The sequence below is a fragment of the Hipposideros armiger genome, unplaced genomic scaffold (genome assembly GCF_001890085.2).
Source record: "Hipposideros armiger isolate ML-2016 unplaced genomic scaffold, ASM189008v1 scaffold_189, whole genome shotgun sequence".
Taxonomy (NCBI): Eukaryota; Metazoa; Chordata; class Mammalia; order Chiroptera; family Hipposideridae; genus Hipposideros; species Hipposideros armiger.
The window spans coordinates 102,421-128,713 of record NW_017731539.1 but is presented as its reverse complement, the minus strand read 5'-3'; the positions used below and the strand labels follow the sequence as shown (position 1 = coordinate 128,713).

The following is a 26,293-nucleotide window of genomic DNA, read 5'->3' as shown; positions in this document are numbered from 1 at the left end:
TCCTGGGACGGTAACACAGTAAGCATGAGTAGTCATTTGTATCTTAGGTTGAAGGAATCATTTCTGAGAAGAGGTTGAAAGAAAAAGGAGGGGAGAATACAAAGAAAAAAAAAATGGGTGGCATATCTTAAGAGAATCTTTGGTATGCTGGGATGAGGCCAAGCTGGGTGACTAAGATCTGGAGCCCCCTTGTCTCATCAGGAATGATAACAAAGTTTCTGTATTCGGCTTAGAGAAAAGAAGAAATGGCTGGGGCCATGACTGTCTGCAGTATGAGGCAACACAATATGGGAGAAGAAGTCAGCTTACTCAACAGTACTTCAGAGCATAGAACAGGGACCACTAGGAGGGACTGACAAGCAGGCAGATTTTGAATCAGTGCAGAGGGGTGCTTTTGAACAATGAAAGTTGCCTAAGAAATGGCTGTTCTGGGAACCCCTGAGTTCCCTGCTCTGGCGGTGCAGGAGCAGGTACTGAAAGCCTGTTGGGGTCGCTTGCTTTAGGTGGGGGTAGGCCAGATGACCACTGTAAACTTTCTCTTCCAACTCCAAGTTTCTGTGATTCTATGGCCCTGAGTTCATGCAGAAGAATGAAGAGCGGGTATCACTGAGGTGGTAAAAAGTTAAGAACATAAAGATCAATTGTACCAAAAATATACAATTGTAGCCTTTACAGCTTTTCCTAGAGCTTAACCAGTTAGCCATTTGGTCAGTTTGACCAAAATGATCAACATGGTTGGTTGTGTGGATGCAAGCTAAGGGACCAACATCACTCAGCTATGCCTTGTCCTTGACCTTCTCCTTCCTATCACTCTCCTCTCTCAGGGGGTTCTGATCCCCTGGCCAATCCTCTAAGATCTGCCCATCAAGAAACTTGATCTTCCTGGGCTGTATCTGTGGCTACATCAAACCCATGTGCTTCAATTTGTTTGTGCTTCCTGTATGAGTCTTTGTTTTCTCAGGTCATAAAGGTTGTGAGAGCCTGGGGACAGCTATAATCTAAAAACCAGGTAGGATTGGTAGTTTCGGTGTGGCTATGATTTCTACTCAATAAAACACAGTCTCGTTTGGCAGTTTTAAAGGCCTTCACTTTTTATGTGAGATTTTTTTTTGTCTTGCCTGGCTTTTCCTGATTCTTGCCATTCAGAGAAGATAGATGAATCCATAGGGAATCCTTCTGTTCCTAATGGAACTAGGCTTCTGAGGTCCCAAGGAGGGAGATGAGGAGTTTGCCCAAAAAGTCCCTAAACTCTGTGAATTGATAACTAGGAGTCCCTAGCTCCCTCCTACAGCTGCAAAGGGTGCTGGGACAGAACAGAGTAAAGGAAGTAGCTCTTTGGAGAATTTTTAGCTCAGCTTGCATTTATTCCTCATGAACTGTGGCCTTTTTCTCTGGAGGAATCTGAATTCTCCAAGTTTAGTGGTCAAGTTTAGCAGCCTCCTCCCTCTATGAGGTTGGAAATGCAGAGTTGAAGGAAGCCATAAGCTTTGTGAAGACAACTTAGTTCTGAAGTGAATATTCTGATTGACTGAGCCTTCAAGGAAATAACCTGTAGGTATAGACAGGTCTCTTGGGAGCAATTGGTATCTGAGCTGCCATCTTCAATAAGACCTATCAGAGACAAGATTCCATTTTGGTCTTCTACTTTCCAGGAGGGCACTTGATTGCCCCACTGTGTGTCTAGTGTGTGTGACTGATACTCACTACATTTCCAAGCACCGTGGTTCCACTTGGCTCATGGAATGGCTTGTGAACCTCCTGGATGGCTCCTCAGGAGTACTCATTTCCTGTCTTTTCCAATTGGTGACATGTTGTATATAGGTAGTAGCATCCCACTGTTACTTGTCACACGAATGCTTAGGAGACTGGAGTGAAGGAACTGCAAGAAGTGCAGGAGCCCTCAGGAGAGGCTGGATAGAGCAAGAGGGCAAGAAAATGGGGCATCCAGGACTGAGCCAAGAGACCAGCCAGCGGGGGGACAAGGCAATGTGTCATCAGCAGACAGCCATGAGTTCTGAATTAGTAACACCAAGGGAGGTCCCCTGTGCAGGGAACTGGTCTGCACTCAGTTCCCACCCCGTCCCTGGCATTGGGGGCCTGCCAGCTTCCTCTCTCCCCACCCCTTCCCCACAGCCCCCATTTTTGTTTGCTTTCCTTCTTCTGAAGGCCCTCCGTGATCAGGACCCCTCGTTGGCAGTTCCAAAACACCTGGCAAAGTGGTTAGAGGGAGCTTTGACGTCAGTGGGGAGTTTGTCTACTCAGGTGTAGCTAATTTCCGCAGTGTGAGGTTCTGTTTCTGAACCTGCGTAAGCCACCTCACACCCTGTCATAGACTGGAGGGTGGGAGGGGCCAAGGGGAAAAGGGTACACAAGCCCGGGAGGGGGTGATGCTTGACCCATTATACCACAAAGCCAAACAAAACATGTTTGGATTGGGCCCCCTCCCCAAACTCCAGCCTGCCAGACACCACGGCCTCATGGGACTTGGGAGGGCTGGCTTCCCTAATATATAGAGCTCAGCGTCCTTTCTGGACTCAGGGGTTAGACCATGCACTTCTTGCTCTGAAAGTGTCCCATGGTGAGTCCCCAGGATTTCCATCAGTAGAAGTCAGAAGGAGGAAAGGTCTAAAAGTTTCCACAGAACCAGAAAGACAGCATCTAGTATTGGGCTGCCCAGACATTTCCATCGAGATGTTGATGGCAATACTGTTCCCCAGCCTGTACCCTGCCTGGATGGGGAACTGAATGAGTTTATTGAGGTTGAAAGGCAAATTGATCCCCTGAGGAGACAACACTTAGATGATTGCTTTAAAGGCAAATACCAGAGCGAGAATTCTAATGAGAGGCATAACTGGATGATAATACCTGAAGGAGGACAGGAAAGCTACTGTTAGACATCCCCAGCTCTGCCCCTTTAAAGAAAACCTGCCTGATCAAACCAGGTCAGGGAACCATGGTAGCCAGAGCCAGGATTCCCCAGGGAATTTAGGAAGTAATCTTTTGTCAGGAAGGCCAGAGTGAGCGTCAGCAAGTTGTAGAAAGAGCGTTTGTCTTTCCTCTCCCTCCTCCTCCATGGTACCCTTCCTTACCTGGAAGTCATGTGCCAGGCAATGCAAAGGGAATTTCCAGAAAGCCAGCGAGAAGATGGGCTGGAGGGCTCCAGGAAGTGAAGGCGTTTGGGTTGAGGGAGAAGTCTAACGCCTGGAGTTGGGACCAGAGACACCGCCCAATCAGAAAGAAGCTTCTTCCCAAATTCCAATGGTCTAGATTCCTCCAGCCCTGCACAGGACATCAAGAGAAGCCCAGGTAAGAGGTCCTGGGGAGAGAAATGGGTCCGGTTGACCCCCTTATCAACAGGGCCATCTGACTTTTCAAAGGAAGAAAAACAGGAAAAGCTGATCTTTTCCTGTTCCTTTCTTCTGTTGAGCTGTCATATCTGGGGAAGGCCAGTTTGGGGAGGGGGAACTTTATTAAGAACTCTAAAGAGAGTTTAGATTCTGGAAGCTTCAAACTGGAAGAGCTCTTTTTCTACAGTTCAAACCCCTCACTTTATAGATGAGGAAACCACAGCTTGTCCAGGGACCTGTCCAGGTGATAAAAGGGCCTGGACAAATGCCCAGGTGTCCTAACTCACAACCCTGAGCTCTTCTTGCTCACCTGGTGACGAATCCAGGTTAATCCATCAGCCCTCAAATCCCTTTACCACCACTCTTCCCCTCTGGATGAGCCTTCATATCATTTGTCATCCATTCCACAATTCTGTAACCCACAGCTCTGACATTTTATGGTTCCGAGGGCAGCACCATGTTGAGCTGTGGGATGCTAATGAGGCAAATTTGAAACCCTTCTCCCAGGAGTCACTACCTGCTGCTTCCAGGGTGGTGGCGCTGCTCCAGGCATTTTAGCCTCTCTCCTCAGGTCTTGAGCCCTTCTACAGACAGGCCGATAGAACTAGACCATCTCGGAATCCACAAACATCTTAACATCCCAGATTAACAGCCTGTCTTCTCGGTGCCCCTCTTACACAGCCATCTTAGATTACTGTAGACATATTTGTGTAGCTACAGAGTGGATGTTTCTGGAAGACAGATAGCTCTGCCGTAAGGAACAACATTCCAGGATATTGACGTTATCTGATCAGAGAACAGACAACCTTGTAAGGTATGTGATTTCCTCCAAAACTGGTGCCAAACAATATGAGACTTGGTGAACTTGCTGAGGGAAGACTGTCCTGTGAGACTTAGAAGTGCCGTGACCAGGTTTTTGCCTGCTCTCAACACCCCAGCCTTGATATACTCCTCCTCTCAAACCTGTGCAGCATCCATACCTTCCTTTAAGGTTGGAGGGGGAAAATAAGTTTACTCACAAGTGCCCACTCTGACTAATTGGTATTGATTTCTGGAGTGTTGTGTTAGGAAGGATTCAGAGTCGGAATTGAAACTTATTGGGAAAATGCTATGATCTATTAGCTATGTTTGCTGTAGACAGGGGTGGTGAGGAACAGGATGTAGAGAAAGGGAGTATGGGAGTGTTGCCACAAGAGAAGAAGCTGGTGTACAATGGCCCAGAACTTTCCTTGGCCTTTCATTGGGTGTCGCAAATGTAATGATATACAGGTGGGCTTTTGTGGGGGTTTTTTGTTTTGGTAACTTTTGTTACTCCTTTTGGGATATGAAATAATTGATCATTTTTAAAAATAAAAATGTTACAAGTCCATTGATATCATTTGGGAAAGCTCCAACTGTCTGTAAAACACCTACATTGCAGGAGTAAAGAATCAAAACCAGGCAGTCAAAACCTGTCTCCATAACTGACTAGATGTGTGGCCTCAGATAAGTCACTTCTCCCTGGGCCTGTTTCCTTCTGTTAATGCCTAGACTCAAAGGTCACTTGGTCAAGGATTGATCATTCCAAGTAGTTTCATTGGATTTGAAAGGATTTAGTAACTTTTCATGTGTATGGTAACCATCAGTCTAAAACTTCACCATGGCCCTAACTTCATAAGACAGAGGCTAGAGTCTTCTGCCAATGCAATGGGAATCCAAAGAATGGAATGATTCATATGGACAAATAAGCCAAGAATGGCTTCCTGGAGGAAGTAGAATATAAACCAGAACTTGAAGGGCGGACAAAAATTAGGCGAGAAGCGGAAGAAAGCACAGAGGGCTAGTGATAAGGCCAGAGTGCCAAGGCAGAAAATCAGCCATACTGAGGAATATCTAGACAGCCAGGTGGAGGAGTTTGACCATTACATTCTTGGCAATAGGGAGCTATGTAGATTATTGATTAAGAAAGTGACATAATGATATGATCTAGTGGTTGAAAGACAGAATGGATTGAAACGGGGGAGATCAGAATCAAGGAGACTGACAATATAGACATGCAGTTCTGAGGGTGTAGGCTGGGGCAGGAACAGGGGAAACAACGGGCAAAGTCATTCTGGCAACAGATCAGACAGGTGTGACCCCAGTTACAGATAGTCTACTCTGACCGTTGCGCTCTTTAACCTCATGTATGAAGTTATCATGCGATATCTTGAGGTTAAATGAGGTCCCAACTCATTTATGCTTGTTAACATCTTCTCCATTGAGTGAGCCAAAGACACCAAAAACAAACAAAGCAAAACCAAACAAAATCTAGGCGAGTCCACTGGCCGACTAGTAAGCTCTGTGGGAAGGAAGAGAGTTTAAAGCATTTACCATGAGGATGAGGTCTCGCTTATCAGGATGACAGTGACCCAAACTCTACCCGCTTTAAACCTTGACTGATGAAAAAATTGGGAATTCCCAGTAATTTATCTCAAGGGTTCCAATGAACCTGGCGTCCATTTTTATACTGTGCATCCCCCTCACAACTCACCTCCCAGTGCAGATATATTAGGAAGGCTCAGGAAGACTTTGGGGGTTTTCTTGAATCCCCCAAAGAAAAGAGGAATGGATTCTAGAGTACCTCATTAGGCCATCACATTCAAAAGCTGAGTCGAATTGACAGATCAAAAATAAATCCCTAAGGAGAAGGAAAGTTTAAGGAAATAAATCTTACACTGTAAAGGAAGGGACAGGATAAATCTGTGTACTATTTACTCCTGGCTCTGCCAATAGCTATCTGGACTCCAGAAAGTCACTTCATTTCTCTAGGCCTCAGTTTTCCCATCTGTAAAATGAGAGAGCTGGACTAGATCATCCCAAAAGCCTTTCCAATTCTAACATTCAATGCCTCTGATAGTTTATAGAAAGATCTTTGAAAATGTCAATGGAACACAACTTCACAGAAAAAGATACCATCCCATTTACCACCCACAGGCACTCATATCATACACACACACACACACACACACACACACACACACACAGTAGCTCTGGAAATGACAAGTCATAGTGCAAAGCTCAACTTCTGCATGGGGAAACATAGGCCCAAATTCTGGCCAAAGTGTAATCATGTAGATAGAATTGGATAGAGAAAAAAAATCAAATTATATACCATGTGTCACTTCAAAAAAAGTCATGCTGGCATAGTAGCCAGGAAATTGCCTTGGCATGTGTGGGTGTGTCCACAAACAGGAGTCTGGAGGAATATGAGACCCGGGGATCTGGGAAGGGATGACAAATGGGTCTTAACGGTAGGCCCCAGATGTGCCATATGTTGAGCATTGCAAGTGATCCACCTCCAGGAGACAGTGAAATCTATTCAAAACTTGAGAAAGAACTTGCGGAAAGTGTATAGGCATGGACCTGTTTGAGGAAAGCTTGATGTTGAGAAAGATTGACTAAATCTTTTTCCTCTTTTGGAAGACGTCATATATGGTGTGGGTTTGTTTTTGTTCCCCTCAAAGAAATTGCAGTAAGCTTCCAAATTGTATTAATATTTGACAGGTGGACTCTTCTACAAAACTTTTTTTACCCCTGATAGCTGAATGGTTGGCATTTCTGTACGTTAGACGTCAGTAGAGGTGTAAGTACTGTGGGATACTAATTCTCCAGAAAACGCACTTCCAAACAAATCATGATGGCTCCTAACTATTTTTTTCCTTCTCTGAGTCAATGGAAGGAAAGCATCGTTGGACTCTTGCCTGTGAAAACATGGGTGGTGGCAATCCTCAAGGGCAGGGACCGTGCCCCTGAAATGGTCCTGAACGGCCCCCAGGGTGAAACTACATGCACGAGGACCCTTAAAAGGCTTGTTAGAGTAGGAGAGGGCAGCAGTTTTTACACCACGCAGGCATGCCAAGGGGCTATTCAGCTCTAATGTTTACCCACAGGTTATCGAGGACTTTGTTAACCTCTGAAAGATTCTCCCCTTTATTTGAATATTAATCGAACATTTAACATTTATGATGAGATTTATTATTTTTTTAAATAGTTCAATGTCTTGAAATATCCAATGATTGTTCATTATACCACTCAGAAATGAAAATGGGTAGTACAATTATCCCTCATTAATGCATTCAGCAAAATGCTTCTGAGTGCCTAAGTATACCAGGCTCCTGCTAGGTGCTCAGGGTGCCAAGGCAAACTGGTATATCCCTGGCTGTCAACAACCTCACCAGTGTGAAGGTCACAGACAAAAGCACATCATTGATACTTGGTAAGGGGAGAGTCGATGCTGGTAGATGTCGATGCTGGTATCCCTTCGAGATATCTGTCATCATTCTATAGGTTGGGTTTGCAAAGTCAGCCCTGCGGGGTCTGTGCATTTCTTTCTGGGAGCCATGCCTATGAGGGAGGGACCTGTCAATGACATTACACGACTTTGAAAATCCCATGCAGAAATGAGTGACTTCAGGTTCCCAGCCGGGGTTATTGTCGTTGTCTTCTTTCCCAACCATATCAGTGGAACATTGGATGGATGTGCTCATGATAGTCTTGAAATTGCCTTTGTTCTTTATGAAAGTTCTGACAATCAGTCCCAAAGATGGCGGTAAATTGCTATCACCTTAGCTTTAAGTTTTTTTCAGACTCAGGAAATTGGTTGCTTTATCTCTGATCTTCTCCATGTCATCTTTTCCCACCTTTCATTCTCAACTCTTGGCCAGCATATTTTGAGGGGCTTTTGCCCTACCTGGGTGGTCTGCATGCCTGGCACTCCATTATCAGCCACTTGAGGCCCAGAACCCACCTAGTACTTAGTGCCACCTCCCATCTGATCCCAAACAAGGACAAAGAATGTTTGCAAAGGAAGGAGAGATGCCCTTTGTTTTTGTCTTCTGTGACTGGGACGCCAGCTCTAGAAACTCGTTGCAATATGGGCCCTGCCGAGCTAGGGTGTGAATGGTGAACCAGGACTTCTGCAGCCATCTATAGAGCGGTGAATTGGGAGTCAAGAGACCTGGCTGCATTTTCCGGCTAGGCCATGATGAATGAACTGCGTGGTTTGGGCTAGTTGATTTCTCTGGATATGAGGTATGATCTTGAAGCTCTATGCAGTTCTGAGTCTATGATGCTAAGATCAAAATGTTGCTCTGCCCAGGGGGTGTCTGGGCGGCCAACACTTGGCATATGAAGTACAAGGAGCAATGGGCTGGCAGAGATGTGCTTCCAGCCTGGTAGACGTGCACTGGGGATGGGTGTTATGGAAAAATGCCCTTCTTTGTCAGGTGATGCGATGCTCCCCCCTCGGTCCTTGTCCCCCTGCATGAACCCCATCTGCAGAGGTGTCCCGGGGCGGAATGATATGCCAGGCATCTCTGAAGTGCAGGGTCCCTTCTCTCCAACCCCAGGAGTTACAGTGACCCACAGACAAGATGCTGAAACAGGGGCTTCTTCCCTGTCCTGAGCCTGGAGAGAAGGGACATGGTCACACGTTTTACCTTCCAATCTGAGAGTGTAGTCAAATGCCTGTCCTTGCTTGTACATATCCCAAACACGCTCTGGTTGTCGACCCTGATATGTTCTGGGCTTTGCTGAAGTCATTTCTACATGAGCAGTGCGATCTAGACCAGCGCTTTCAAATTTTGATGTGCACATAAGTCAGCTGGCGAATCTTGTTAAAAAACAGATTCCAATTTGGTTGGTCTGGGATGGGGCCTGAGAGTGTGCATTTCGAACAAGCCCCCTTTGAAGTCGGTGAAGCTAGTCTATGACAAACCAGACTCTGGGCAGCAAAGATGCAGGAAAAGGGTGGAGGGCTGGGAGTCACATGGCCTGCTGTTTATAGGCTGCCTCAGAAATCATTCAAAGCCTTTGTTTCCCATCTTTTGGAGATGACAATGCCTACCCTATCAATTTTCTTTTTAAGATAAGTGTTCATTTTATTTGTTTTTAGTGGTATTCAACAATCTCAGTACATTAACTCATGTAATGAGCTTAAAAATGAAGATAATGATGCTTGAACAGTACCTCTAGAGATACTGACTTTGTCTGCCTATCCTAGGTACTATTAAAAGGGCCAAGTGAGTTAACTTAGAAAGTGTGCAAAGTGGTGTGAGTGTTCCTTGCCGTTCCAGGCAACCACTAAATTGCCTAACTCTAATGTGCACTGGAACCCCAAGCAGGAACTGTTCAAACTGCACACCTTGGAACCAACAAATACTCTAACTCATCAACCTGGGGTGGGCATGAAGGCATGCATTTCAACAAGCCTCCAAGGTGACTTGGTGCCGTCGGTTCTCAGACCACACTTTGAAGAAGCCCTGTCCCAAGTGAGGAGTGTTTGCTCTCCCCATGTGTGTAAATTTAAAATATTAAGGTACAGCAGAGTGTTCCTAGCTGATCACAGATACAGGACTCTTACCTCGTCCAACTTTAATGTGCACAGAAATGACTTAGGGCATCTTGATGAAATATGGATTCTGACTCCATCAATTTGGGTGGAAAATGAGATTCTGCATTTCTAACAACCTCACAGATGATACTGTTGCTGCTGGTTGGGGAACCACACTTGGAGTACCAAGAACATAGATCAGTGGTTCTCAGCTCAAGCTGTACATTAAAGCCATTTTAAAGGCTATGGGCATTTTAAAAACTTTAATATTTTAATTTGGTCTGGGGTGAGGTTTGGCATTTTTAAAGCACCCAGGTGATTCTAATGTGCAGCCAGCTTTGAGCCCTCCCCACACACCCACACACCCACACACACACACACACACACACACACATACAGACACACACACACTCCCTGCCACAGATGGAGGCCAAGGCACTGGCTGAGGAACGGGAATAGGCAGTCAGCTAGGGTCCACCACCCATGCCAGTCCAAAGTCCAGTTAAGTGGGTCTTAGATAGTTCCTTGCTAGAGAAATAAGGCAGGCTGACTTATCTCTCTCTTGATACTGATAGACGTGCGTGTAATATGGTTTCAGTGGGGAAAGGAGGTGGAAGTTTTAGAGAAGCTGGATGTTTTACACAGACACTGAGGCAATGATTATTGCAGCTCTGGACTGCACCGCTTTCCTTTCCAGCTTCTGCATGTGATTTTTCCCCGCACGCTCTGCTTGGCTGTGACAGGGTGGGGACCAGGGTGGGACACTGACCTGTCTCGTTTTGCCCTGGCTAGGTGGCGGTGGGGAGCAGCCAGCCGGGACGAGCCCCAAGGCTGATGAGGGCTCAGAGGCCGTGCTCCCCAAGCCCAGAAGCGTGTTCCACATCGAGTGGTCATCCATTCGGCGGAGGAGCAAAGGTGTGCGTCTCCTCCCCCTCACTCTCAGGGCCTTGATTTACTCACCTCTAAAATGGGATAATGGCAGTACCTGCATCACAGGCTGTTGGGGAGAGCCATTCTTATGGGCCGGGCTCCTTCTTAATACAGCTGACCTCTGACGACGGCCACAGGCCCCAGTGTCTAGACTCTCCCTGGGTGGGAGCCTGGAGCTGGAACAGGCAGCAGGCTCCGTACGGCTAGGCAAGGCTCGGCCGGGAGGTCTCACAGTCGGCTGTACATTAGAATCACCTGCATCCCATCCCAGGCGACTCTAATTCTGGGGAGAGGTCTGGGTGGGCTTCAAGATCTTTAAACGCTCTCCATGAGATTCCATTTGCTGCCAAGACAAAAACCACCGGTCTAGGAGGCTAGAGATAAAAAGTTCTCTCCTACAGCAGTGGCGAACATGTCAAGACCAAGGGAACCGGGGTGGAGAGGCATGGAGGGGAGGGCGCTCTCAAAGCCCAAGACAGGGGTGGGGGGAGGGAGTCTAACAGGCAGTCAAAGCTGAGCAGGTGGAGGAGCCAGAAACATGGATTTAGACGCTGAGGACATGTTGTAGCAAAGAGGGAGGCGTCGGGTGGGGAGTTGGGGGAGGGGGGTTCTTCAGAGCAGCCTCACAATGAACCAGGGCAGAGGGGCAATCTAATTTCCCCCCCAAACCCCATAGAGTACAGTCAACTTGCCCAAAGTCACCCAGCTGGCAAAGGGCACTGTAGCAGATAAAACTGATTCCCGAGTTAGTGTCCTTTTTACAACATCCCATGCTTCCCAGAAGATGCATTAGTGACTTTCAAGCTCCAATTTGTCTGAGCTTCATTGTTCCATACCCAAAGTAGCCAACCAGAGAAACGGACCTGGAGAGATGTGGAAAAACATCATACAACGTGGAGAGGGCATTATTTGAAGGGCCCCTCTAGACCAGGAGTTTGTATTTGTCAGGGGCCCCAGGCATGGTGTGGAAAAGAGCATGGCTTACTTCAAAAGGTTAACAATCTCCCTCCAAACATCCTCCTATGATAGTGGTTTGGAGCTGGGGTAGGGGTAGGCCTAGCCAAGAGCCCCATGCAAAGGAGTCTGGGGGGTGGAGGCGGGTCACAATTGCTGAAGAGCTGGCAGGGAGATGGGAGCTTCAGACAGAAACAGCAGGTCCATTGGGATATGACACACACTGGCCTCTAAGTCAAGGATTCCTCTTTGCTTCCTTCTTTTCCTTTCAAAGCTTCCAAAATTAATTTGTTTCTCCTGCATAGTGCAACTTCCCAACCACATGGGTGCTTGCAGCCCCTGCTTCTTAAAAAAGTGGAAACACAGTGACTTTTGATGCATTTCTTCTAGAGCTTAGACACCCTGAAGACTCCTGTTTGCAGACTGAGAACAGCCAATTAATTCAGTCTGAATATACCGGGCATTCCAGAGCCCAGACTGCCATTCTCACACTTGACCACAAGAGGGAACCAGAGCATCAAGACCGAAACTTAGAAGGGCCATAACTTCTTTTACGATGCATAAAATCCTAAAATCGGTCATCCTTAAAAATAAACTATCTGGTAATAATTAAAAATATGTTTAGAGACACCTGACAAGCATTTTCTAGAATTACAAGAACATGCCAAAACCAATATCAAGTAATGACATAAATATCACTTGTCAATCCAATCAGCAGTTGCTACTAAAATACCTAAAATTCCAAGACACTCAACTAAAAAAGAGACCCAAACCGCCCAAGATCATCCAGTTGGGAAGAACCATAGTGAAAGGCAAACAGCTCTTGCATGGCTCAACAGCTTAATACGTGGAGCAACGTCATCCAAGTTCCTTTCTTTGCACACCTACACGTTCTCCCTGTGGTAGAGGAGAAAGAACCCTGGATTTGGGGATCGTGGGAAACTCACTGTTTTCTCATCTAAAAAATACAGGGGTTGAAATAAATCAGAGCTTGTTAACTAAAAGTAAGCTGAGTTTTTGGACTCCCTAAATCCTGTAAAATGTCCTGTTTACATGAGGATGTGCATTTTTCCCCAAGGGAGAGCCCAAATTGGCTCATAACTGATAAAAGAAAAAAAGGTCCTTCCAGCTGCAAGATGCAATGGTTCTGGGCTTCCTCGAGTGGAAAAGGAAACACAGATATTCCAGGACCACCCTTGCAAAAGGTTTACTGCTAGGTGCCAAGGGAGAGGTGTCCTAACTGATGCTCTTTCCTTCCAACTCCAGTGTTTGGAAAAGGCGAACACCAGGAGAAACAAACCAAGGACCCTTTTCCCTATCAATACCGGAAGCCCACAGTCGAGTTGCTGGTGAGTAATGAGTGGCCCCAACTAAAGGCATCACCCCACAGTCACAGAGCCTGTGGCAGATTAGGGACCCGAGGTCTGGAAAAGGCGTTCTCTACTTTAGGCAAACTTGTCTTAAATTCATATTTCTAGAAACATAATTACCTGGAATAAAAATATCTATTTTTCACAGTTTACTTTATATAGTTTCATATCCCTTTTATTTGAATTCATTATTATCCATCTTCCTCTAAATCTGGCATTTAAGCATTTAGGTAAAAAAAAAAAAACTGGTGCCAATTTTTCAAAAATAGAACCTTTCTATGTTTAATTTTATGGACAGTTACATTTTAAAGACTAGACATGCTGGGCAAGGGAGGAATAATTTCTTCTGGAAAGAGTATGGTGTTGTGGAAGTAACAGTTTTTTCAAAAAAAAAAAGAATCTAAATCTCTGTGGTTAAATCCCAATTCTACTGTTTGACTTTGACCTCTACAAATGAGAACCTCTCCATGCCTGAGCCCTCATCCACAGGAGGAGAATACAGATATGGTCTTGTTGTATTTCAAGGTCGTTGCTCATATTAACTGAGGTAACGTGATAAAGCAAAAGGTAGTCTACGGAAACATGGAGATGATTCCATAGAAATTTCATGAAATATCAAATGAAAATCTCAGCTTAGTCCCCAAATGAGCACCAACACCACTTCTCAATGTCTGGAGCAGAGAACGCGGGAGCTTCTTGCCTCTCTCTTGTCCCGGAACAGGATCTGGACACCATGGAGGAGAGTTCTGAGATCAAGGCAGAAACAAGCATCTCCAAGACTTCCTGGATTCAGAGTTCCATGGTTGCCAGTGGGAAAAGGATCAGCAAAGCCCTCAGTTACATCACCGGGGAGATGAAGGAGTGTGGAGAGGGGATTAAAGGTAAAGGTTCTGTAAACGCAGCGTGTGACCCTACCCCTAAAAAGGTCACCTCCGGTCATCCCCCAGGAATCTCTTTACCATGGCTTCCCATAGATTAGACTGAGTTCCGTTTCTATGGACTTTTCAAAGATGGAAGTTCTGCTGTTAGGACAGACATACAGTCTCTTGGGATGTAAATGCAATACATGTAAGTGCGTGGGCTCTCACTGCTGAAACGTAACAGCTGTGCTTTCTCAAGTATCCCATCAGTGTTGCCGTCAGGCGTTTTAGCACCGGGATGCTAGAGCTGGCGTTCTAGAAAACATGCCTGCCTCTGGATGACTCCCAGGACAATTATGTCTACTGTTCTAATAGGTTCTCTTCAGCAATCACCCCAGCGCTTAGGCCGTGAGGGTTTGACACCCTCTATGCAGCAAGAGAGTTTTTTTTCTGGATCCAGCTTTTTGAAAATTCATGCCACTCTCACAGGGGACACAGAGAGCTTGAAAAACAACCTAAAGACCACAGCCAGCTGGCAGTGGGTCTGAAGGGTTTTCTGGGCAGTCAAATGCCCTCTTGGTTTCTTGATTTACCCTCTTCTGTGCCAGGTGACAGCCGGGGGGGGGGGCTGGCTCTCTGTGAACCCACTTTGGGTGCAGGGCTTCCCTCCTCCCCTCCTCCCGCCCTCTGGGGCCTGGTCCAGGGCTGTCACGCCTGAGCACTGACTGACTCCCTCCCGGCTCCTTTGCAGACAAGTCCCCAGTGTTCCAGTTCCTCGACTGGGTCCTCCGGGGCATGTCCCAGGTGATGTTTGTCAACAACCCCCTCAGCGGCATCCTCATTGTCTTCGGCCTGTTCATCCAGAACCCCTGGTGGGCCATCTCAGGCTGCTTGGGCACCATTGTGTCCACTCTGGCAGCCCTCATCCTGAGTCAGGACAGGTAAGTGCCAGGAGACCAAGGTCCAAGCCTGAGACCACAGCTCATTCCCAGTGGACACCATTCACCATCTTCCCATCCCCTCACTGCTTGAGTCTCAGCTCAGAAACCCCTCAAAATAAGGACACTAAACACTAAAATCAGCAATTCCTTGATTTCTTTGTCACAACGACACATTGTCTAAGGCAGGGGTCAGCAAACTTCTGAGACGGAAGAGCCACCAGGGGTCAGCTAACTGCAGCTCACAAGCCACGTGCAGCTCTTTGGGTACGTGCATGTGGCTCTGAAGTAAAATTTAAAGTGAAAATAAAACTATCCTAGTTTCATTTATAAAATTTTTCGAGGATATTATTCACATAATGGTGATTTCATTTGTTTTATGGCTCTCGAATAATTTTTAAATTGTTGTGAGGGACAGGATTGGCTCTTCCAGGGGTCAGCAAACTTTTGAGATGGAACGTTTGCTGACCCCTGGGCTAGGGGAATGTGAAAGGGGCCATCTGTTTGAACATGTGTGTTGTCAGGTCCCAGTTGAGCAAAATCTGACTCAGCAAGAAAATCAAGAAGGCAGTGCCCCTACATTGGGCCTTGGGGAGCTGCACCTCCCCATCCCTTCTCTCTCTCCCCAGGTCCACCATCGCGGCAGGACTTCACGGCTACAACGGAGTGCTCGTGGGGCTGCTAATGGCCGTGTTCTCAGACAAAGGTGACTACTACTGGTGGCTTTTGCTCCCTGTCATCGTTATGTCCTTGTCTTGGTAAGTTTGCTTCTGAGGCTGTGGGTGCAGAGCAGGGGCTGCCAACCTTTTTATCCCAATTCCATGACGGCCTGACTAGACTCGATTTTAAAGTGGCATTTACTTAGCTTGCACATCAGAAACTTCCCCTGGAAATCATTACTAACGTCATCCCGTGTCAGCACGGTGTTAGGTGACCTGTAGACAGTATCTCATTACCCACCATCCTTTACTCTTCTTTTTTTTTTAAGATCTCAAAAGGTTTCTGGTCCTGCCCGACCAGAGCACAGGGAAAGGAACCAAGGTGCACATAGGTTAAGAGCCTCACCACAGGGTCCTGTCAGTTTCTGGGAACCTTCACGTTCTTCCTGCTGCCACCCCTCCACACACTTTTCTTCATCCCTGGGACTCCTGACCAAACTGGGGCAGCTTCCCAACATAGGCTGAAGGCCCAGGCACCGGGCAGAGCCCTCAAAGTGCCTTGCCCCAGCTTCTTCACCTCCAGAAATTGCAGGGCACCCTAGCCAGGAGGCTACTCAACAAACATTCGCTGAATGAAAGACTGTGATTTGCCTCTCTGTCACCCCACGACCGCCGCCGCCGCCACCTGTCCTCTCTCCTCATGTCTGGACATGAATGATATGACTTATTAAGAAAGTTCTGTAACTCCTTGCCTTAGGACTTTTCCAGGAAGCCTGCCTCCTGAAGCTGAGTCTGGGCATCTGCCTTCTCGCTGTACCAGGCACAGGGAGGAGACACAGGGAAAGTGCTGCTCAGGGCCAACTGGGGTCAGAGAGAGTTCCCATCAGGCTGCTCTTCTCCAGGAAGGCACAGAGAGTGCCCTATTCCCGCTCAGTCTGATGTCAGGGACAGAGGCTTCTTGAACAGTATCTCTTATGCTTTTTCCATCAGCCCCATTCTCTCCAGTGCCCTGGGCACCATCTTCAGCAAGTGGGACCTCCCAGTCTTCACGCTGCCCTTCAACATCATAGTGACCCTGTACCTGGCGGCCACGGGCCACTACAATCTCTTCTTCCCCACGACGCTGCTGCAGCCTGCATCCTCCGTGCCCAACATCACCTGGTCAGAGGTCCAAGTGCCCCTGGTAGGTATTGTGGAAGGTGGAAGGACAGGATTTACTTATTTTGCACATCAGAAGCATCCACGAGTAATAACTACTACTAACAGTTATACAGTGCAAGGCACTCTACATAGTTTGTCGTTAGCCACTATTCCTTTCTCTTCTCTTTCTAAGAGCTCTCAGGGCCAGTTCTGATGCCACCCAGTCACAGCACAGAGGAAGAAACTGAGGTCAAATTGAGACCCTCCCTGGGGTCACACAGCTAATTAGTGAAGAACAAAGTCAAGATTAGAGTTCTGGCTTCCTATCTGCCAGACCCGGGTTCTTTCTTTTTTCCTTTTTTTTTTTTAAGTCTTGTTGATGCTTTACTGCAGTTTTAACCCAGTTTATGCTGTGTATGTTCTCTCATTCCGTCTCATTGTGTCACTAACGATGTACACATCACACTACCATCTATTGGCTTAGGAAGTCTCTGACCCAGCCTCCAGAGTTGACGCCATCTGCTCTCTGAGGCATGCTCACATTTTAAAGCACAGGTGCTCCTCCATTAAGAAATATATGTATAACAGAGCTTTTCAAGTTCTTACAAGTACTCTGTGTATCATGCTGGCCTCTGGAAGTCTGCCAAGATAATTAATAAGAAGCTACACTACAGGCATTTAATCAGCACGGAAGAAATGTGCCCATTAGCCTCCTTATCTAAGTGGACACCTTTTCTCTGAGCATCTCCCCCCACCCCAGCCTCTTTCCGTTACACTGAACAACCCCACGGACTGGGCTCACCCTGCAACTTCGTTATTGGCAATTCATCATCTAACCACAAAGCCACTTGGACTTGTTGAAAGAACTTTCAGAAATAATGTTGCCTCGTTTCTCTTAGCATTTCGTAGTTTGCAACAGCATAGCGTAGTAGAAAGAGCCCTGAATTCGCACTAAAATGCATCATTATTTAGCAAGAGAAATATTCACATTAGCCTTGTTCTTACTGGGGTGTGAGTGTGTGTGTGTGTGTGTGTGTGTGTGTGTGTGTGTGTGTGTGTGTGTGTACCTTCATGAGCCAGAGGCGAGAAAATGTGTCATGTTGGCAATTCACTCCTGATGTTTCCCTTTCATGGTATTTACCCCATCAATATCTTTGGAAGACAAAATTGCTCTAATTGGTGTGGTACGGGGTAATGGTGTTAGAAAGGGCAGGTTTAAATTAGTTTGCCTTCTCCATGCCCTTTTTAATGGAAAAAATATCTAGGAATTTTTGCAAAAATGGAAAAAAAATGGGGAATCCTGTACAAATACTTCAGAACCCCAAAGTTCTAGGAAAGAAAATTTCAATTTTCAGGGGTGGTTCTTTAAGAAATAACTTTCTGGTCAATTAAATGGATTATGGTAATGACTAATATGTATTGTCTTCTGACCATTATAACTAAAGCCTTGAGTTTTGGGGAAACAAGTGGTAAATGTCAGGGAGAGGATCTAAAACTCCCAATAATTTTGAGGCCCCTTGAATTCCTTTGTACTTATGGCCACTGGAAAGCCCCTGGAAGGGGGCTCAGCCAGGGACAAACTGCCCAGCACCACTGCCTCTCTGTAAAACTCTCTCATCTGTCCCGCCTTTCCCCCACGTAGTGATGCCAAAGCCCCCATTCTATTCTCTGTTCCTGGGGTCACAGGAGACTGAGCCGGGCAGGTTAGCCAAACAGGGCAACCCACGGGCTCCTGGGGTGTCCTCCTATCTCTGCACACCCCCAGGGGGCAGAGTCCTCACAGAGGACACGGGCTGAAAAAACAACTGTCTCATCATAACATATACACACGCCAGTCCCTGGCCTCTGCTTCTCCTCAGCTTCCTGCCAAGGGAACCCCAGAGTACCCCAGCATGACCCAGACCCTGCTCCCTTAAACACTTTCCCAGTTCAAGGGCCGTTGGCCAAACTTCCCCAAATGGAAAAGCCTGCGTCCCTTGGATCCCTTTTCTCAAAGACCAGAGCACGCGTGCAAGTACCCACAGGCCCTGGACCCTGGCCTCACCAAACCCTTGTCCTGCACAGGAGACCCCGCCAGCCTCAGCTACATGGAGGCCTGATGCAATCATCTATCAGTCACCATTTGATGGTTTCTCAATCAAAAGAGTAGCTGCAACAATACTACCTTCCTAGGGCTCGTCTGTGAATATCAGTGCGTTGCTTACCCACGCCAGGCTAATGTGACCACAGCCCACACATGTTGTCCTTGGAAACACAGAGGACCATTTTTCCACCTCATATTTAGCCTTCTAGTCAACTTTTTAGCTTAAAAAAAAGTTACAAGAGAGTTTTTGAAACCCCAACTTTGATCAGACATCTATTACTTTTCTAATGAATAATACCCTCGTTTGAAAAGTTTTCAGTTTCTCTTGACTAGGGGTTTAGTGCCTTACACTCATGTTTCTAAATCAAGGAAACTTAACATCGTAAGCCCTTACTGTTCTAAGAACTCAAGATTAAAACAATAAAACTCATGTTCCTTTCAGAGTTAACCTATTCAAATAAAAATATCTTGGAAACGTGTTGCAAAATATTAGTGCGGAGGGTTTGCCACCAAATCTTTTCCAGCCAAGGTTGAAGTTGTCTCTTTCTCTTCATAATTACATGTGACCCCATTGTACCTACAGCTTTTGAGAGCCATTCCGGTTGGAATCGGCCAAGTGTATGGCTGCGATAACCCCTGGACTGGAGGCATTTTCCTCATAGCTTTGTTCATATCTTCACCTCTTATTTGCTTGCACGCTGCGATTGGATCCACCATGGGGATGTTAGCAGGTGAGTGTCATCACTTCTTTATTAATGGGCCATAAGGATGTTAGAAAATGGTGACGTGTGTCTTCCAGGCTCTACCTGCTTATTTCTGTAAACTTCCCCTCCTTCCATTGTTTCACATATTTTTTATTTTGGGTGACAGTGCCCTCATGCTCCAGTGAGCAAAATCTGCCCTCAAGAAAGGTTTTTGTGTTAGTCATTTACACCTTAGTATAATTTAAAGTTTGGGTGGGGTTTCCAGGCGACCATGAGCAAAAGCTGCCCTCAAGAAAGTCCTTGGTGTTAGTTATTTATACCTTAGTATAAATTTAAAGTTTGGGAGGGGTTTCTTCCGGGCATGTTTATATTTTAAGTCTTATATTTAATGATGATAAAAAAGAAGTGTTGGGGCCAGCTGAGTGGCTCAGTTGATTACGAGCACGAGCTCTGAGCAACAGGGTCGCTGGTTCAATTCCCACATGAGCCAGTGAGCTGCGCCCGAGCTGAGCTGCCTCTGAGCTGCCAACAGGTTGCAGGATGGCTCAACTGGTGAGAGCATGTGCTCCTAACAACAAGGTTTCTGGTTCAACTCCCGCTTGGGATGGTGGGCTATGCCCTCCACAACTAAGATTGAAGGACAACAACATGGCTGTTCCCCTTCCCCAAGTCCCCAATAAAATCTTTAAGAAAATAAAAAATAAAAAGACTTGTTCTCCATTGGAGAACATTAAGATAGCTATGAAAAGGGAAGTCCTCCTTTATGGCTAGGGTAGGAAAGTCTCTGGGCTGCTTAAATCAGACTTCAGAGTCCTTACCCAAAGGGTCTCTTCTACCCAGAAGAGCTTCACCACTAATATTCACATGGCTCTTCGGTTATTTGTATCCTTTAGATGTTTCTTAACTGAATAAAATCAGAAGTTCTTTTTTTATAAAAGCCTAAGGGGAGAACTAGTCTGGGCTTTGAGGACCGTGGCGGGTTTTCGGTCTGGCAGGTGAGCCCCAAGAGACCCCAAACCCAGCACCCACGCCTGCCTTCTCTCACAGCGCTCACAATCGCAACGCCCTTTGACTCCATCTACTTCGGCCTGTGTGGGTTCAACAGCACGCTCGCCTGCATCGCGATCGGGGGCATGTTCTACGTCATCACCTGGCAGACGCACCTCCTCGCCATCGCGTGTGGTAGGTACTGCCCGGGGAATCCCCTTTCCACCAGAAAAGATGGCTGTGTCTATCACAGGGAAAACCACCCCGTGAAAACTCTGCCCATCCTTCAAAGGTAAATGGGAGGATCGTTTGCTTTACAAAAGGGCTTTTAATCAAAACTGGTTTTGAATGGTTGCTTAGCGATGAAGTCATTAAAAACTATTTTCACTGGATGCAAAGTGCTCAGCCACAGGCAGACCTCTATTTTTTAGATGGTGATTGTTCGCTAGTTGTTCATGGACTGTCTCCTGTGATTGCTACTTCCTGGCTGGTGATTGGAACTAACTGATGGAGCAACTCTTTTGCAAATTAATCTTTAGGCTTGGAGTTGGGTGATTTACGTCAGACACAGCGATTAACCTTTAGCACCCAAACATTGACAATAGACCTTCAAACAGTGCTCATGCTGTAGGATGTGGTCAGGAATTACTACCAGCTGGGCACTCAGTAACTTTCTAATGAAGGTTGGCTGTGTTAACTTCCTAAGGACAATTGAGATGCATTTAATCAAGAAATTAAGGGCTCAGAAGTAAAGCCCAATTACACTGGCCCATTTTCACAGACCCTCACCTCTCGCTGCAACTGGGCTTTTCCCAGTAGCCAGCCTGGTCATGCCCTCCCCCTGCAGAGCCTAAAAGATGAGGCAGTGGGTGTATTTGGTCTTCCTCAAGCTTACAGAATGCTGCTCCTCCCTGAAAACCCATATTATGTTCATAACTTGTAATGAAATATACCAGCAGGGAGTTCTGGGATTCACTTGCCTTGGCTGTATAGTAAATTTTTCATTTATGGTTTGTGCTGCTAAATATTCTTTTGCTAGAATGCAAGGTGGTGGCACCCAAGAGAATAGTAACAGCTCAATTCTGGCCCTTTTTAAACAAGTTCATCTGCTGTCTTAGCTGTGCCGGCATTTGCGTGGAATTTAACACTTTTCTAAGCTGCCAAGCAATGGAAACAGAATTTTTTTTAAAACCTGAGAGATAGCATTTGTGGCATAAAATGTATGGGGAGAGAATAAGTAGACGAAGCTTGAGGCACTGTTAGTCACTTGACTATTTCTTGGTTCTTTTCCAGCACTGTTTGCAGCCTACCTGGGTGCTGCCTTGGCTAACATTCTATCTGTGGTGAGTCCGTGTGGGCTGAGAATGCGCCACAACACCCTTCCTGGTGTCCTCCTAGCTCCCCAAAGTCAACACAGAACCCCTCCTCCAGGAAGCCTTCCCTAGGTCATCCCTCTTGTCTCAAATCACACCAGTCACCCCAGCACCTGCTACACAGAAGGAGCTGGCCCTCACAAGTTTGTCAGGTATTGGTCAATCAGATCTCATCATCAGTGGGCCAGCAGATCTCCTTGTAGAAGGACAATTTGAAGAGAATTATCTTATAAATCAAACTCCTTTCTGATAAAACTCTAGTTCTATCACCCTCTACAACTAGTCTTAAATCTTTATTCTTTACTTTTTTGTGTGTTTATAGATCCTCTGCCCAACTAGCTTGTGAACCAATGTATGTCTTTGTCTGTCCCATCACAACTAGCACAGAGATAGGAGGTCATGAGGAAAGGTTTCAGGGAAAACAGGGAGCCAAGCCCCAGCCAAGCCTGCAGGAAGCCAGAGCTGGTGGGTATGGGCATACGCAGCAGTCTGAGAACACCTCTTCTGTCTCAGCCCCAGTGTAGGGTGGTGTGTGAGGTAAGCAGGCACCACATGGCCAGCCCCAGGCCCCCTCATACACTGGGAGGGTCCCAGGCCCCTTAGCACAGCATGCTAAGGGTTCAGCCTGTAGTCAATGCCTCCCTCTCTTCTATAAGGATTCAAGAGTACGTCTCACATCCGCAATCAGGAAAAGTCCTATTGGTCTTGGTCGTAGAGATGGAGGTGGGTATTCTACTCACACCTGTCTAAATCCCTCGTTAGTGAAATTGGACTTAGCATGGGAAGAAATTTTCCAAGCAATAGAATTGGACTTCCCTGATCCCATCCCATGTCCTCCGAAGGACTAAGTTGCTTCTCTGAGCCCCATGAAATTTTGTACACGCCTCTGCTCCAACATGTGACATATAGCACTGTGATGACTTGAATACACAGAAGTCCTCTTCTACCTTCAGCTTGTGTGTTCCTTTGGAACAGGGACCTAGTCATATTCTTATCTTTATCTCCAGTACCTATTACAGCACCCAGCATGTAGCAGGTGCCCAAGAAATGCTGAATGAATGAAACCCTAAGGTAGTGAGTCCCATCATGGGGAACATTAGGGCTGGAACTGAACAGCCAACCATCAGAAACACTGGAGGGGGAAAAGAAGATGGAGTATAGCCTCTGAGGTGCCTATCTTTCCCCAGCTTTCCCATCGCTTCTTGCACCCATCTATTCACCCAATCATCCACCCAATAAACACATGTCACGTGCCTTCCTTAGACACGGTACTGGAAGAGATGCAAAACAGGAGGCTTTGGTTCTTGATCCCAGGCATTCACAGGGTGACTGGCCCTTTCCTCTGTTGCAGAGAAGTTACAGGTTATACCACTCAATTTAAATATTTTTCAAAACAAAATCAAGTTTACTTCCTACATAGTGCGCCTACTATGTTTAAGACACCATGCTGACTACGCTCAGGGATATAAAAACGTGCAGGCTATTAACTCACTCTGGAGGAATTTCCAATCTCCTTGAGGAGACACAAATGTTGAGTGACATTTATGAGATCATTGGAGACCTCCACAGAAGAGAGCACTTAGATACTGCCCGTTTTTGCTTTCTAACTGGCCCCTGTCTGTGCAGCCCCATGTCATCAACAAGGCCGCCCCCTGCTTGATGATAATAGCACCAAACTGAGGATCATTTATTGAGTACTTAGTATGCTCTAAGCACCAATTCTGTGAGTAAATATTTTTATCCCCATTTTGCTATTGAAGAAATAGATCTCGGAAAGATGAAATGATTACAACAGGGTGATCAGAGCTGAGATTGGATCTGGGTCTATGGAGTTCCCAGCCCACATTCTTCCCACTGTAAGACTCGAAGGGGAGACTTCCCAAAACACCCTGTGCAGTCTTGGCAGGTCTTGGGGAAAACTCGCTGAGTGGAGTTCATCACTCATGGGTATTCCTTACGGTTGCAGTTGTGGCACCAGGCTGTCCTTGTTCTTCCCCAAGTCCCATCCAACAGCACCATCTTTGAATACACACATGGCTGGCATGCTTACCCTCACGATATTACCTGAGAGTTTTACTGGTTATAATGGAATGATGTTTAGGAGGGAGGGGGCATGATTTGATCTGCCTCATAGCTGAATTTGCAGGCTCTGGGTTTGCAAGCTGTCCATTCATGTTATATCAAATGAAGAGTGGTAAGGGGTATTTAAAATAAAAAACAGGTCAACATTATGAAAAAGGGAGCTGAGAGTGGGAGAGCCCTTGAGAAGAGAGATAGCTACTCTCCAACTTCAGCTCCTGGGACTAGGACGTCGCATCGCTTCCTCTCTCCGTATCTCTGCTCTATTTCTCTGTGTCTCTCTGGGAGGGGTGTCTGCTGCTGCACACAGCCCCCAAATGGCCACTCAGCACTGATTGGCTCTCTAGTCCTTTCAGATCAAGAGCCTGTGTCTCTGAGGCCAAATTCTCAAGAGGCCAAATTCTAAATATTTCCAGGTCACCTGCCTATGAGAAGCTGAATTTGAGTCAGGTGCTTGTCTCCCATCCAATCAGCTATGACCAAAGAGAAAAGGCCTTGAACTACAAAATGACTGCCAAAGTTATTCCTTCAACAGGGGCTGTGGGACAAGGCAGGAATGGCCATAGTTCCTTGAGTTGAAGGTATAGGCTGGCCAGATAACCCAAAACAAAACATGTTCCTACATATAGGCATATTATAATAGGGTTCCAATAGCTGCATTTTAATGTATGTGTGTTCACCTATTACACTGTAGACTGACACCACTGGCAGGACTTTATTTACATTTGTTGTAAATTATCATTCCTATCAATGCCCATGAAGCATCCTTTTCTCTACCAAGGGCTGGAGGCATTTGGTAAGGGCTGATGAAACAGGCACAAGCACCTGATGTAACCAGGGCTTCTCTTGTGTCTCCCTCTCCCCCCAGTTTGGATTACCACCCTGCACCTGGCCCTTCTGCCTCTCAGCGCTAACCTTCCTGCTCCTGACAACCAACAACCCCTCCATCTACAAGCTTCCACTCAGCAAAGTCACCTACCCAGAGGCCAACCGCAACTATTACCTGTCCCAGGAGAAAAACAGAAGACCATCAACCATAACTAAGTACCAAGCCTACGATGTCTCCTAAGTTGCCCTTTCCAAAACATGTCACTGTAAATTCAACCTTCAGCAGGCTGTGCAGGTCCCCAGGCTGAAGGCTGCTTAAGCTCTCCTTCTGTCTGTCCTATGATTCTCACCTGAGCAAGCTTACACCTTAGTTATTCTCAATCACAGGGAAATATCTATGTGGTCACCATTCAGGAACCTCTCTGTTCTAAGATGCACAACAGTTATCAAGGATATGGTTAGTTTAGACTTTGCACAGCTCACTCCATAAGAGTTTCCTTTGAGGGTGTTTTTTTCCTCTTCTGCAAAATAAGCCACACCCCTAAAGAGAACTTACCAAGAAGTGGACAGAGTTTGGTGACATGATCACTCAACTCAGTCATTTAATATAGTAATGCACAGTGTCAGGAAATATACATTAGTCTAGAAGGCAAAAGGGCTGGTTCTGGCCCAGCTCTGACACTAATAAACTTCTACCACCTTGGGTGTCATTGGCTTCATGACAGGGAAGGGACTGTCTAGTCTCTTCCACCTCAGAAGTGTTGATTCATCTCTCTCTCTCCTGTAAACTGACGAAATCAGTATAACCAACAAGCAATTAATTTGAGTTAAGTAAGAGATGGAAGGGTTGTCTAGAGAAGAAGGGAAACAATTTTAATGCTCTATGGAGATTTATTCTTCAGTCATGAGATGATGTTCTCTAGATGCGGGGTTAGGAATCTAATTCACTGGAAATGCCAACGTGCCTTCCTTTACACAACAGAAATATTTCTGGAAATGTCATAAGATGAAAACTGATCTTCTTCAACAGTCAAATCATATTTTAACAAATGAGCTTCCTTTTGTAGTAATCATAAGTATAGTCTCATTAAACTCTTAAGTTTGCAAATTGGTATCAGGGTTTTCTTAAAATGGAGCTCACCTATTGTTCACACATTGACCACTTGAGGGGTTCTCCCTAGCCAAGCATGTGTCCAAAAAGAGATGAAGATGGACTGAAAATTCTCAGAAGAGGGTTTACAAAGGAAATTATATAAAAATGACAGTGGTCATTTTCTGTTTGAGTTAAAGTACAGGTTGTTAACAAGCCATCTCACTGTTTAGGAAATAGTATTTTAGTCTTGCAATCCAAAATTGCAAAGCCAGCTCCTTTTGTTATGTAATCACTCTGGTTATAGCATTAAACTCATAAATCACAGGACCCCTTTATGGGAAGCTACACGGCTCAGTCTTCCCACCTCCCTCAGAATATGGCGGATGAACCTCTTACAGTACCTCTATGGGACCACCATCCCCCCCCCATCTCCTATACTTCTAATTTAGCATCGGGGGTGAAGACAAAATATGGGGATGTAGGAAGGAGGCAAGAGGGAGGGGACAGACCCTCTGTAAATACAGCTTTAAGAAAAGAATTACATTTGACCACAATCCATCATATAGAAAAAAGCTGGCTTCTACATGTTTTTTTTT

General features: G+C 46.1%; 1 protein-coding gene across 6 annotated transcripts in view; it reads left to right on the top strand.

The window, feature by feature from the left end:
- Positions 1-26,008, top strand: part of SLC14A2 (solute carrier family 14 member 2) — a 441,255-nt gene extending 415,247 nt beyond the window's left edge. For 3 of the 6 annotated variants that reach the window (XM_019652890.1, XM_019652888.1, XM_019652889.1), the window contains 10 exons: positions 10,492-10,614; positions 12,850-12,932; positions 13,675-13,834; positions 14,565-14,754; positions 15,381-15,509; positions 16,401-16,593; positions 19,217-19,364; positions 20,385-20,519; positions 21,618-21,667; positions 24,645-26,008. In XM_019652890.1, coding sequence (XP_019508435.1) covers positions 10,492-10,614; positions 12,850-12,932; positions 13,675-13,834; positions 14,565-14,754; positions 15,381-15,509; positions 16,401-16,593; positions 19,217-19,364; positions 20,385-20,519; positions 21,618-21,667; positions 24,645-24,845 — 1,412 coding nt within the window. In that variant the 3' untranslated portion in view covers positions 24,846-26,008. Of the gene's footprint in view, positions 1-2,446; positions 2,579-3,096; positions 3,307-10,491; positions 10,615-12,849; positions 12,933-13,674; positions 13,835-14,564; positions 14,755-15,380; positions 15,510-16,400; positions 16,594-19,216; positions 19,365-20,384; positions 20,520-21,617; positions 21,668-24,644 lie in introns of those variants that run through there. The other 3 variants (XM_019652892.1, XM_019652891.1, XM_019652893.1) reach the window with 3 other exon arrangements.
- Positions 26,009-26,293: the final 285 nt, after the last annotated feature.